Source organism: Lytechinus variegatus, chromosome 2 (assembly GCF_018143015.1).
Source record: "Lytechinus variegatus isolate NC3 chromosome 2, Lvar_3.0, whole genome shotgun sequence".
Taxonomy (NCBI): domain Eukaryota; kingdom Metazoa; phylum Echinodermata; class Echinoidea; order Temnopleuroida; family Toxopneustidae; genus Lytechinus; species Lytechinus variegatus.
The window spans coordinates 67,785,262-67,800,294 of NC_054741.1; the positions used below are offsets into that span (position 1 = coordinate 67,785,262).

Sequence of the window (15,033 nt, forward strand, 5' to 3'; positions counted from 1 at the left end):
ATATTACTTTTAATGAAGCCTTTTCCAGATTAATACATGATATAATATTTCTGCATACAGATATTTCAATGATTTTTTTTTCAATATATTTACAACTAATGTTTTTCCAAGAAATCGCTTCTTAAGATGAACAAGCAGCGAGTAATTACCATTGGTGAAGATGAATGAGATACCTTTTATCGGAGCCAGTGCACTGTTCTACAAACTCTCATCCAAGATAGTACAAAGTATTATACACTTCATTTCACTTCATGGTTAATGAGTTATCACTCTACGGAAAAAGGATGCAAACTTGATGCATACCATAAAATGTATACCCTTAACACAGTATTTCGATATAACAGTTTTCACTCGGAAGTCCTTCACGCAAATGGTTTGAATGTGTTCAACCCACATGCTTAATGTTTGACCAATCGTATGGTATGATCACCATATTAGCAGGAAAACTAGTTCACAATATAACATACTCAAGAAAACAAACTTAATTTACAAACTTAGTATTTCAAAACTAAAAACATCTATGAACACTAGGTATTTACTTATAGTACTGAACTTCACTACATTAATTCTTATAATCCACACTTGTACTATTTCTTCTAGTGTAAGACTAAAGAATTATTGCACAATTTACATTCCTAACTCTAATTTCCAACTTTTTATTCTAATTCTTATTTCTAAATCTGTGTATATATATATAGTTGTGATGGTTTTCATCGTAGACCTTTTATTCATTTGTTTTTAATACATTTAAATAAATAACATTTATCTAGAAATACAACATTTTGCAAGAGTCAAGGGGTGCATTTAATTCACAAAATTACATACACCTAAACCTGCAAGTAAACTGCTTAATTGTGTAGACCTTTTCTCATTCTATTAATATTTAATATATTTATGCAAATAATTTAGACACATCTAGAAAAACAACATCTTGCATGAAAATAATAGGTCTTTGAAAAAGCTGAATACCAGTATTCAATATAAGTTTGCTATAAACTATTTTAAGTAAAGCCTAATCCTCCTAGTAAACTGTTTGAAATTATCAAAATAAAAATATCTATAATAGCAGTGGTGGCAAGGGGGCTCAATTTCTCAGGATCATGTCTAAAAAATTCACACAATGAATAACAGGTTTGAGACTTAACTAGACTTACTAAAGTTCCTTCACCTAAAAGCATGTGAAAACCAAAGCCATTTGAAAGCACATAAAGCATGAACATACACACATAATAAATACCAATGTTTTTAACATTGATCACATTCAGTCTGTTTAAATTTCATTAGTCTTAACAAATGCAAGCTTAATACAAGCATTGGGTTACCAATTAATTGAAAACTGGACCTCTCTTAACAATCATCCTGTAAAGCAATGGGAAATCATAACAAAATGATAGGTATTTACTCCATACCCAGTTACAAGCACGCTCTTGAAATCACCTCAGTGAGTCATATAGATCTTATTTCTACAATAAGCCATGTCATTAGTTATATCATTAGTCACAGTTACTCTATGATGATCATGACACACTTGACAGTCAATGTAGGATTTTGTTTAAGATTTTGTTTAACTTTGAAGGTCAGTTTCATATAGGAACACACAGGAATGCTGAACTCCAAGGCCCGAATTCACAAAGGTGGTTTTGAAAACCCACGGTTGAGTCCATGGTTTATGCAGATTTCTTATACAAATTACACCTAATTTAGCACGTATCAGGCGCGTGTATAAAACATGTCCAATGCTGATGCGCGCATTTGTCACAGTGCGCCAAATTGACGCCTTTTACCATGGTTAGATACGCCATTTTAATCATCCAGCGTTTTTATTCATGAGTCCACTCTTCAAACAGCGGACTCATGAATAAAATAGCGTATCTAACCATGGTAACAGGCGTCAATTTGGCGCACTGTGACAAATGCGCGCATCAGCATTGGACATGTTTCATACACGCACCCGATACGCGCTAAATTAAGCGTAATTTATACAGGAAATCTGCATAAACCATGGACTCAACCGTGGGTTTTCAAAACCACCTTTGTGAATTCGGGCCCAAGAGTTTTACTTTTGGCAATGCAAGGTAGAGTCCTCTGAATCTTTTTAACTTAGCTTTTACCAATAGGATCTCCAGTGAGTGGATGATATCAGTAATTATACCTGAATTCTATCACAATAGATAATCTACATCTGTACTAAATTGTCAATACTACAGAACGGCAATAAGTAAACTGCATCAGTACTTAACTGTGAACTCTATTGTAATGGGTAAACTTCATCAGTACAGAGATGTGCATTTTATAACTATCAGTAAACTACATCAGTACTGAAGTGTGAATTTTATAACAATGCGTTAACTACATCAGTACTGATGTGTGAATTTTATAACAACGCGTAAACTACATCAGTACTGAAATGTGAATTTATAGCGATAAATAAACTACATCAGTACTGACGTGTGAATATTTATAACTATCAGTTAACTACATCAGTAATGAAGTGTGAATATTTATAACTATCAGTAAACTATGTCAGTACTGAAGTGCAAGTCCTATCACAATGAGTAAACTACATCAGTACAAACTTTTCAATATTATTATTTACATCAGTACTGAGGATGTGTGAATAGGGTAAACTACATCAGTATTGAACTGGGAACTATACGACAATGGATAAACTTCATCAGAACTGAACTGTGAATTTTATCCCAATGGGTAAACTACATCAGAACTAACATGTGAATTTTATCACAATGGTTGAAATACATCACAATATGTAAACTTCATAAGCAGTAATCTGTGAATTTTACAGTCCCATATTAGTATCACAGTAACATGTGAAATTTCCCAAAAGAGGTGAACTAAATTAGAATCCAACTGTGAATTGTATTACGGTAAATTACATCAGTATATAACTATGGAACATATCATGATGGATGAATCATTAATTACATCAGTACTGAAGAGTAAATTATATTAGCACTCTACATGAGCTCAATATGCAATTGGTACACATTTCTTGCTAGTACTGCAGTGTATATATCATTCACATTGGCAAATTAGATCAGCACTGAAGACCCGGTATCATGCACTACCGAGTATTCATCAATATTCTAGATTTTATACAGTGCTTCATAAAGATCTCCATAGTTCAAAGTTTTACACATATAACATCAGCACTGTCCATTATGCAAATTATTCTACCCATGAGTCTATCACAAGACAAGGGGAATCTATTCTACTTTAAACACTGTGAATCCTGCACCCGGAGTTCATACCGTTGCTAAGATACACTACTGCCACCACTGCTGGTTCGTAACCCATGACCAGCTATCATCTGCCTGACTGCCATGATCTCGTTGTCAATATATTTTTCCATGTTTTCTTCTCCCTTCAAGAACCTTTCCAACTTGTCAATGCAGGCATCCTGATAATCGTGGATCCACCTAGAAATGAAAAATGGCATAAAATCCTATTTAACAGCAGCAAAAAGTAATTGGATAAAACAATGACAAAGATGCCCGTCAGCAGTTGAGCTGCTTGGGACGTTCAGACTCATCTCATTGCTGTAGATACCTGTCTTTGTTTCTACTCTTCTGCACCATGTCATCATATCTCATCTGGTTAACAGTTCTTTTGAGGACTTCATCTTCTCTAAACAAAAATTATTCTCTCTCACTGTTACCATTCAATCTCTTATATTTTCATTTCTTATCAACTTTTTAACTTCACCATCCCAACAGTCCTTTTCAGGACAACTGTCTTCAAACTCCCAGACTTGTGTTAGAAAGGCATACTGTCTAGTCGAGGTTATTTCAGCCAACTGTCAAGAAAGCACATATGCTTAAATAGTGACAGGCCAGAAGTGTTTGAATGCAACTTAAAAATCAAATGCATGCTTCTGATTCGATGAAAATCAAATGTTTTCAATACTTGGGAGTTCTGTTAAACTGAAAATCTTTCTCCAACAAGCCCTTGTCCAAGATCATAAGATCATAGCTAACAGTATACATATTGAGCCTCCACCACACTGTAGTATGACTTACTTGATTCCATTGAAGAAACAGATACCACGCATGTCTTCAGGTAAGTCATCAGGCTTAGGCCATTTGAAGTTATCGATGACCGGTACGATATTGCATTTACACTCTATGGCTGTCACTATCTCCTGTGGGTTAATTAATATTGATGAAAAAAGTTACAGGTACATCAACTACAGGGGCCGTGGAAGCGGGGAGGGGGGGGGGCTGGGCTTCAGCACCCCCCTTACTTTTTTCTAAAGCCGTGTACAAAAACGTAAAAATATAAAGATATATGCTTTCATGAAGCTTGCTACTTTAGGCTTGAAACTTTGGATTTTTGTTTGTATGTTACATCATACTTTCTTGTTGTGAATGGTAATGTTTACACTTGCTTTGGTATGATGAAGACAGAAGAATCATGGCATGCAAATCCATAACCAATTGAAAGAGGGCAAATGCTGATTGAAATAAATAAATGATGATGATGATCTTGATTTGTTGCCCTGTAATGTACTAATCCACGCACACCGTATGGATGACCTGGATATATGCAGGCCTTCACATTGTGCATGATACATAACTGATACTTGACTGTAACGGATGCAAAAAAAATTGTCTTACCCGATGGACCCAGTCCTTGTGATCTTTGTCTCCCATGCACCTATCTAGAGAGCCAGAAGAGAGGACCATCACAAAACTCTTAGCACTTTTCACACTGTTGAGTAGATTGTTGTCAAATTTGCCTGCCTCCAGCTTCTCCACATCAATGAAGACTGTGAAACCGCGTAACTGCAAGTGTACCTTTAGCAAGCTGGAAAAAAGTAAATATGAACAGTTTTGATATCAAATATGAAACAGCAACCACAAAAATACATGATTAATATTACAGAGTAATGCTAGATTAGAGCTGTATTGAAACTATGAGATTTTTCTGCTAATCATATATTACCATTACCATTCCTATGGATTAAAGGTGTTCTAGTTGGCCCGTAATATCATGCATTAACCAGGAGGAGATGGACACTTCAGAAACTTGTTTTTCACTTCTTGCTGATAGAGTATCCACTTTTGGCACGAAGTATTACTTTTGTCAAGTAGTTGATTGTTCTATAGATTCATATGTAGATTTTTTATAATACTTTACAGAACTCAATTATATCATATTGTGAGAGTAAAAAAAAAGAGAACAGAGAGAACTTTCATTCCCCCTTTAATAAGTTTAAATAATTAAAGACAATATCAATCACATTTTGTGCTCACCGTAACATTTCAAATGTGCTAGCAAACCTGTATCTGGAATTTATACATCTTCAAATTTACAACACACTGAATTGCTGTGTGATTACTGACTGCTGGGGATGGAAAAAAAAGCAGAGGCACTGCAGCCCAGGAGGGATTTGAACCCACTACCTCTGGATTACTACACCAGCGTCCCTACAAATTAAAACAGTACTTCATAAATCAGTATACAGTTCCTATTTTTCTTCTACAAACCTTGCTAACAGAGAACCAGTAGATCGCCGGTAGCTGATGAAGACATCCAAACTCTTTCTTGGTTGGTTCTTAGAATCACCTGACTCAGTCAACTGCTTTTCTTCATTCTGAGGACTGTCAAATACCTTGGGGTAGATATCAAGTCCTATAACAAAAGAAAAATGAATGTGTATGACAGTATTGTGACCTTATGAGAATTAGATATGGAGAATTATCAATAAATGTTGGGGTTTTTTTTTCCAACCTCAATTTAATATTCTTCAAATTAGAATGACCAAGCAAAGGTAAGTTCCCTATCAGGGGATGCAATATGGCATTTTTTTATATTATTTTTTTCCTTTTAATTGAAGGTGACCCTGCTATTCCTAGCTGTTTAATAATGGTTAATGTTTTGAGTTATTGCCTCATTCCAGGAAGGGTCTTGGTTCAAATCCAGAAGGCCGTTTCATAAAGCTGTTCGTAAGTTAAGAGCAACTTTATGAACGACTGGTAATCTTTCTTACGTGCCAAACCATCGCCAGTGAATATACTATTTACTGCAAAAAAGGATCACCAGTCATTCTTTAAGTCACTCTTAACTTACAAACAGCTTTATGAAACACAGACTATTCCTATTTGTTCAATACAATGATTTGCTTTGTTGTCATGCCACCAAGATTCATTTCCATGATATATGTCCATTTCCGGTTGTCAGAATTTGATATGAAAAAAATTTCTGGTTACTCTTAATAAATCAAGAATGATTTTGTTGGAGAAAAAAATCATCCAGCATGTTAGTTGAAAGCAAAAGTTACACACACACCCATACAGAAAAAATGTGTTGTATCTTTAGTACAGTCAGAGAAGTATCACTTCACTCTAGTATGAAACACAAGTAAAGGTATTTCACTACAATCATACTACTGTATGACTTCATGAGGCTTGTTCAGACGTATAATAATATTCCCCTTTACAATGCTTATCGAAATGTTGTCTCTACAATTCACCAACATAATATGTTACAGATGCAGAATTTTTTCTATCACCTGGCTACAAAAAAAACAAGCTTTTAACAGGGTAACACAAAATTAATTTTCCACAGACTTTGAAAGAACAAACCATGAGACTCCTTATCATGTCACAAATAAATTTACCTAACTTCAGAAGTTTCTTTGGAGATTTCAGTGTTAGGGAAATTTGTCTCAAGTCTGAACAACCCAAAATTGAGCATTGTCACTACACATAATTATGTGAACAACGCGTGGTGATTAAATATTTCTCAAGAATCATCATCATGTACAATTAATTCATCCAGTTGTCATGATTTGTCAACAGAGATTTGAATTAATCATTTTAGCACTTACATTGTAAGCATGTCTATTTGGGTGAAATTGATGATCAAATTAGCTGTTCATATACTTTTGATAGATTTGATTTATTAACACTATATTGTATTTTGCACGATTATATTCCGTATCTGTGGAACATTATATCCAGTTATAATTATCATACTTGACAAAGCTACATCAATATATAACCGTGATATAGATAATTTAGGTAAAATTTTGAATAATAGAAGTTGCTGGTACACAAATCATTCATGAAAATTAGAAGAACAAGAAAAAGTGAATGGGTAGGATTTAAAAGTAGATCTAAATTGAATTGATGGTCATAAATTATGTTTTCATAATTCAATGAATTATTTTTTTCAATAATAAAGACATTTGGGCCAACAAACTTAAAAACAATATAAAAAAAGTCCAGAAACCAAATGGTTAGATTCAATATCTTGGTGGAAAACCAGAGTGAGTCAGTTTAACTAGCAATGTATATATGGCAAGATTGTGCCTTGTCCATCATAGATGATATTGATAACATATTTGGATGTTAAAAAGAATCAAGTCCATGATTTCTTCTTCTTTCAGGAGCATTCAAGCAGCATTTGACTTCTCGTCATACCTTTTCTGTTCGGAACTGCAACAACATTAATTATCATTTACACAAATTACATTGATTTGCCACTTTTCAAGATACCTAATTTTCAATTTTTTAATATCCTTGTTTGTTTTCTTCTTTTTTAAAACTACATATATCCTGAGAGAATGACAAAATTAAGAATTATAATTAATGGGTTAATATAAAAATACTCTTGCATGCATTCATGCCTCCTTTAAAAAAACACATGCTAATGTTCTAAAGATAAAATCAGATTCTAATCATGAGGTTGAAGGAGAAACCTTCTCAAAGTTTAATTGAGAAACACTAATCATAATGCACCTACATGTAGCTAAGATCAATGCATATAAGCTATAAAATTCTGGAATAAACTATATTATGCTGAGAGTGGTATATGCACTGCACAAAGAATGCATACACAAACAAATGTTTTGTATGAATATATCAGCTGGGTTTTTTTTGTATTTGAAGTTTAGGGTATCTAGAGAGCAATGTCTTGCAGTGCTGCTTATGACTATCCGTGAAAACTTACAAAATGGACCGGGGCGGATCCAGGATTTTCCAAGGGGGGGGGATTTCCCCGAGGAAAATTTGACAAGCAAAAAAAAAGAAAAAAAAAGGTTTTCACTAAAAATAAAGGTCATTTGTCCCATGTCAAATTTGACAAGCAAAAAAAATCTCACTTGTGTAGGAACAACATATTCTCATTGAATTTTTGCTGTGACTCTCAAAGGGGAGGGGGGGGTCACACAAGTGTATGAATGACATATTTACATAAAAAATATTGGCCGATTCTCAAAGGAGGGGGGGGGGCATGGACTGGATGTGCCAGATCCGCAACTGACATGGACTCTCTTCAACTTCCAACAACAAATAATACCCTTTAAGTGGTAGTTAGGGTGCTCAATCATGTTTCATACTGGACTAAGAAATATTGTTGGTAATACATTAACATTTAATATGTGCCCCAAGGAGATGACGGCTATGAGAAAAATACATCACAAATCATGGAGGCAGTTGGCTTCTTACACAAGTGGGGATGGACTTGTAGTTTGAAATTTAAATTTATGACCAACCTTGTATGGACGCCCGTGTGCCCCCTTGGCTAGGCGAGAATGGAAAAAGCTCCTTTTAGAAGGAAGTGGGATGGAAGACCTTCTTTTCTCTTCCTTAAAAAAGATTTTTGCATCCATTATTAATACTATCTGGCAAGAACAATTTTTTTTGGGGGGGTGGGGTAAAAGAGTTGCATGCAAAAAAAATCTATCAATTTGTGTGCCCCCATCCCCTGTCCTTACTGTAAAACACTCGATCCACACTAGAAGCATGAACAACCCCTGATATGCCAGACTGCATCTCTAGTCTTACTCATTTTCAAACATAATAGGAGTAGCATTGGCTGTCTTGCCATTTTTCAGAGTAGAGTCTTGAAGTTAAACCTTGATTCTCCAGTTTACATCTTCCCTCTTGAAGGGTGCCAGAAACATTTAAATGAGCTACACAGCTAATCAAAATGCAATCAGTTGAATAGGTGGAGGCCACCATCTGCTAATCAGCTCAGTCAGATACTATGTTTCATTTTTGACTTGCTTCATAGCTTGTAATTAAAAGAAGTGACTAATTTTGTGGGAAGGATGCTGTGCCTAAACATTGAACATACTAGGTTCATACAGGACAGAAATATTAAAACACCAAGAAAAAAGCATTGCTCTTATCAGGGAGCTTCAAATTGAAGCCTTTTTAAAATAAGATCATCTCTTAAATGTGTTGGAAGCTCCTTGCTCTTATATTCTCAAATGACAATCAATCCTTTTAACAGTCTATAGATTAATAATACTAACTTTTTGCCCCCATATTTTTTTTTAACCATACAAACAGTTTTTTCTCTGAAAGCACTGAAAAAATGTTTTCCCTTTATTTTGGGTGATTATAAAAAATTTAGGGACTAAATATCAAATTGAAGCCTTTTTAAAACAAGATCATCTCTGAATGTCATGATCTTTGGAAATGCCCTGGATCATTATTATTTTTATTTTCCATTTTTTTGCCAAACTATCTCAATTTTTTCTTAAGATTACCTGCCAATGTCTATGAATGCAGAAGCATAGAGCATTCTCTATTCCTGTAATTTGGGATAAGTGTTGCATGGAATAATATCTGGCATTGGGAAAGTCATAACTAATATACAATTTTTGGCACATCTTAGGGTTTGAGATAGCTATATCAAACTTACCACCAAACAAAACTTACCAACACTAGAAAACCTGGTGACAATACAGACTTTCATAAAGAGACCGCCATAAACACAGGGGATCATTTACATGTGTTAATAGATTATGATGAATTTTAACCCTTTAATTAATAAATAATAGTGCCCAGTCTGTCCACTGCACACAAACCTATCTTACCTTGAAAACTAGTAATTCCTTTATTTTTCATCCTAGCAGGTGCACCGGGGAAGGTATATGGATTGAAAGCTGAATATAAAACAAATAAAGATGGAAGTGGCACAAGAACAGAAAACAAAATAATAATAATTGATCGCCACATGGACATGAGGAAAGGGTTAAAAATGAATTACATGTACATGTTCATGCAAATCATAAAAGGTGAAAGCTAACAACAACATACATACAGGCAGAAAATACAATTTAAACAGAAATATATAACAATTATGCAAGAAATATGCAATAAAGGGATACTGCTATAGTTCATGTATGAATCAAGCCTGAAACATGGTCTAATTTAAAAATAATAATAATAGTTAATATAGGATTTGTATAGCGCATGTATCCACCTTGCTAGGTGCTCAGGGCGCTCCTATATTACCCCGGCTAAGCTAGTCTACCGATTCTGGTGCACACAGCTTTTTGAGGAATTACTTCCTACCGGTACCCATTTACCTCACCTGGGTCAAGTGCAGTACAGTGTGAATAAATTTCTTGCTGAAGGAAAACATGCCATGGCTAGGATTCGAACTCACGACCCTCTGTTTGAAAGGCGAGAGTCAGAACCACTAGACCACAATGCGCCCAAAAAGTCTGACTATGTGTATTAGCCTGTACTTGGATAGCAAAACGAAGATGACTCTTGCATACCAAAAAAAAAAATCCTAAATATATCCTCAATCCTCAAAATATCTATGGACTGGTACATCTGAATTATTTTGTCCTCATTTTCTGCTTTGTTCTCATTTTCTGCTTCGTTCATACCCAAAAGTGTCAGAGATTATAATATGTATTCAAAACCCAGCTACCTCATAATCAATGCCTCATTACAACCTGTCCAAAAAATAGTATTACATCCATTCTGCCAGAGAAATCATGACTCAGAAGGAAAAAAAAATTATAGGGGCTGTGAGCAAATTCACTCCCAAAATGCCCCACATGTAAGAGCCCCATGAAACTAACAAGAGCCCCTGAAATTCCCATGGGGTCTGGGGCCTGTTGCAGAAAGAGTTGCAATAAATCGCAACTCTAAACATCAATCGCAACTTGATTTTCAACCAATCAACTGCCCACATTTGGGACTTGCAATTGATTTTTTTTACTTGCGTTTAAGTGCAACAGGCCCCAGGTGTAATCTTTTGGCTAGAAAATGTAAAAAGTAGCTCCAGAAAAAAACATGAATGTTTCCGTAATAACTTACCCCATGGGTGTATAGCCTTGAGTATTTTCATACGATGGACACCATTGGTGATTCCCCCATCGTCTTTTAGGTGCTGATCAGTAACAAAAGGTAAGAGTTGAATGTCAATACCGCAGTGCATCAGATTGTGAGTATACTGGGGATATTCTGGACCCAGCGTCTTCAGCCAGTCGTAGAGTTCCTTGTCACCACTGTTGGAGTTGCTTTTTAGTTGGCCTAACTCCCGAAGAAATCTGACAAAGTGAAGATTTAAAGAATAAGATTTTTACATCAGTTTATGACGAGCAATAATAATAATATACAGTTCTTGTATAACGCATATCACTTTAAGAATAATGTCTCTATGCCCTTCCAAAAGACTTGGATATTATTACCCCAGCTGTAGCTTGGCAGCAGAGCAGATTGCTGATGCCACAACGCATTAGATTGTGAAAGTACTGCTGAACTTGGAATTTTCCAACCCCAATGTCCTGAGCCATTCGTGAAATTCCTTATTGATCACCACTGTTTTGAGTTGCATTCTTATCGCTTACCTAACTCAGAGTAGGTATTACATGTACCTACATATTGGATGGCAACATCAAGCAGAATGTACACATATCTATCAATTATTTGTTACATTGCATACTGTACAGACTGGGTCCTATTAAACATTAAACACTATCCAGCTGGCTAAAATTACAATTCACATTTAACTTATTTACCACTAACTCACGGTATCTTTTATATTTTATCAAGAAATATGACATTTTTATTGTTTCTCAATGTTACATGAAACAAGGTTTTATTCCATTCTGAACATATGGAAATGACATTGTTAAATTTAACCTGGCTGTGAATAATTAATGAAGAGCTTCCTTTATAATTAAAGGTTAAATCATCAAAGAAGTAAAATATTCTATTATTCACACAGTAAAAATACAAAAGAATTAGTTTGTTACTTTCTCAGTTTTATACTTTGTATACTGCCAATAATGTGTATTTCACTGTTTTGTGCAAATAAGTGATACTTCAGAATTTTCATTACTTTCTCTTACCTCTGATTTTGATGAAATTTTGAGAAAAATTTTAATGTTATGCTTGTTTAAAGTTTCTATATTTATTCAAATCCATTTTTTGGGGGTGGACTTGACATTTATAATTTATAGATTTGTTTTCCTTAGTAGAGCTACAAGAAACCTGATGAGCTGTTCATGAAGAAAGAGAAACTGGCTATTGGTTTTTCACTGAGAATAAAAACTAATTATGAACAGCAATATAATAGACGGGTATTCTTTTCTTCTTTCTTTATGTTTTGCTTTGTCTTCCTTGTCTTGTCTAGTAAACCTGTGTGTCCCTGTTCTTTGTAACGTTCTCTATTTTTGTCCTTGTCCAGTTCTGTAACCTTCCCCGAGATCAGCTCTATTTTTTCTGTAACTATTTTCAGCTATCAATGATCACACATTAATTATTTGTTAAGGGCATATCCACAACAAGCTCTTGCTTTACTTTAGGTCCATCCAATTTGAATCTGCATTTATATTATTATGCATACTATTTCAGAATGAGTTAAAAATGATTTTTGTATTTTGATTGATTTGTGAAAAATTAAATTAAAGATGAAATGAAATGAAATTAAGCTACTTAACACAATGCATCTTATCTCACATGCTTTATTGTCATTGAAAATCAAACACAAAATATGCAACTCTTTGTTTGATTGTCTTGGATTTTTCTTGCCCAGAGAAATTGTTTGCAATCAATAGCAAGGTCACTTCATGTACAGCATCTAATGATACCATCTGAGAAACAGGTATATACTTATTTTGATTTTTTTTTTACTAGTCCTTCATATAGTTCATACATGTAGATTGATAATTGAATATGTTTCCCCATTGACAGACAGACAATTTGTATTCATATTGAACATATTCATATAGAACTTTGGACATATTCATATTGACTTTTCAGCTATAAATGGAGGCAGATGCTTTTATTTTAAGAAGGCAGTATGACAAGGCATTACCGGTAAGTTGGAAAATGAAACTCTTAATACGGTTTTCAGCTAGAAAGATGAATTTAATTAACATCACAACATGATCTTGTAATATTTCACTCCCCTCAGTAGTGAAGAATTCTAGCCTGATCATGATGACAGATTTCAAGAGATTCTTGCCGACATACACAATACATGTACATGTATATTACTATCCTGATATGCAACATGAAGGTGAAACTCAGTTTCACTCATGTCATGTGCAATGAGCAGATTTTACGCTCAATGAACCATGCAACTTTGCACTCCCATCCTATTTTAATATTAAAGATTTATCATTCCCTGATTCATTATCACGTGGTCTAGACTATGCCCACTCTTTCTACTTCCATTTCGTTCTCACTCCCAAAGACGTATTCTAGCTCATCTACAATACAACCAGTTCATCTATAAATCCATTGATCTTTTCTGTGCACTATATACCACAGTATTTAACATTTTGTTGAATTTAGGCTGTACCATTTCAAATGTGGTTTCAAACCACATCAACTGAATTTAAATAGAGTGTGAAAAAGAAAATAAACAGAGTGGAAATTAGACTACATTAATATAAATGACAGGTCAAGCTTTCATGAAGTGATGGTTGGACCAAATGGCAATTTAGCCAATTGCGGTAGACAAAAATGGTTTTAGCAATAATTAGACGATTTGAATTTTAGACAATCTGTTAGTAGACCAAGTGAATACAACCAAGGAAGATACATTAAAATTAAGATAGAAGGAAGAATAAAGGAACAAACCTTCTTCTGAGTAGACTGCTCTCCATCTCAATATCTCTCATTAATTCGGTCTCAGTTATAGTCAGCAGTAGGTCTCCATCTACTTTGTGGTTTTCAAATCCAAAACCGAAATTGGCAAAACCTACAATATCAAAAGGTAATAAAAGGAGAATGCATGTATATCACAGGCAGATCCGGGACTTGTCAGGGGGTACTTTTTAACATCCTCAAAAATGACCCCCCCAAAAAAAAACACAAAAAAAAACTAATAATACTAATAAAAATAAAAATAGTAATAATCATAAAATAAAATAAAAAATGGGGAGAGGCAAATAAAATTGAAGTAAAAAGAAAAGTTGAATTAATATTTGGATCTGTGTCTGCATATTAAGTCAATTATATGGACACTGCATCATATACCTAGACTTTTTTTTTTTACATATTTATTTCTTCCTCATATCACATGTAAAAATAAATATAACATGACATCATTAAAACATAATTGTTTCAAGTTTACGCATAAAGCTTTTAACATGGTAGGAAAATATTAATTTCAAATGTAAACTTAGAATCAATCTGCTCACATTTGTGAGTTTGTGAACCAGGGTACTACAGTACTAAAATAACTACATGTACATGTAGCCCCTATCATCATGAAATGATTGCAAACTTGCAATTGTATAAGATTTCAGAGGCATGGGCATGAATGTTTTCCATAATACATTTCGCAGCTTCTGCTCCGAGCATGGAGCTATTACTAGCTCCGTGCTCCGAGTTTTAAGGTGATTCAGAGAAAATGAGAATATTTTGTAAATGACAAACAGGGGATTTGCACAGAGATTCTGTGTATCACACTCAATGACCAAAATTCCAACTGACAAACATGTTTGAGAATTTTAAATTTAACCATATCAATACCATATCAATTTGTATTCCTGAATTTTATTGGCAAGATTATATTCAAAATCTTTATCTTGAAGTGCTTTAACATACACACATGCAGTCTACATGCAGGCCAACATAATCATGTGCCAATTTGTTTAATAAATTACTAATAAAAACAAATAGCCTGCATAATGTAGACATTCTGTTATTGAACAAATCTTACTCCAGTGTACATCATGTATGTATATCATAATTCCGCTGTATGCCGTGAGCATGCTTCATGTTGGCAGTGCTTTCAAACATG

The 15,033-nt window shown here is 34.3% G+C and overlaps 1 protein-coding gene across 2 annotated transcripts in view; it reads right to left on the minus strand.

Annotated features, from left to right (window-relative positions):
• Positions 1–2,074: 2,074 nt before the first annotated feature.
• LOC121408753 (NAD(+) hydrolase sarm1-like) overlaps positions 2,075–15,033 on the minus strand; it is a 29,531-nt gene continuing 16,572 nt past the window's right edge. Inside the window, exons 4-10 of one of the 2 annotated variants that reach the window (XM_041600380.1) lie at positions 13,866–13,986; positions 11,091–11,323; positions 9,851–9,919; positions 5,508–5,652; positions 4,635–4,824; positions 4,038–4,159; positions 2,075–3,437 (exon numbers count right to left, since the gene is read on the minus strand). In XM_041600380.1, the coding sequence (XP_041456314.1) occupies positions 3,275–3,437; positions 4,038–4,159; positions 4,635–4,824; positions 5,508–5,652; positions 9,851–9,919; positions 11,091–11,323; positions 13,866–13,986 (1,043 nt within the window). In that variant the 3' untranslated portion in view covers positions 2,075–3,274. The remainder of the gene's footprint in view (positions 3,438–4,037; positions 4,160–4,634; positions 4,825–5,507; positions 5,653–9,850; positions 9,920–11,090; positions 11,324–13,865; positions 13,987–15,033) is intronic. The other variant, XM_041600381.1, reaches the window with a different exon arrangement.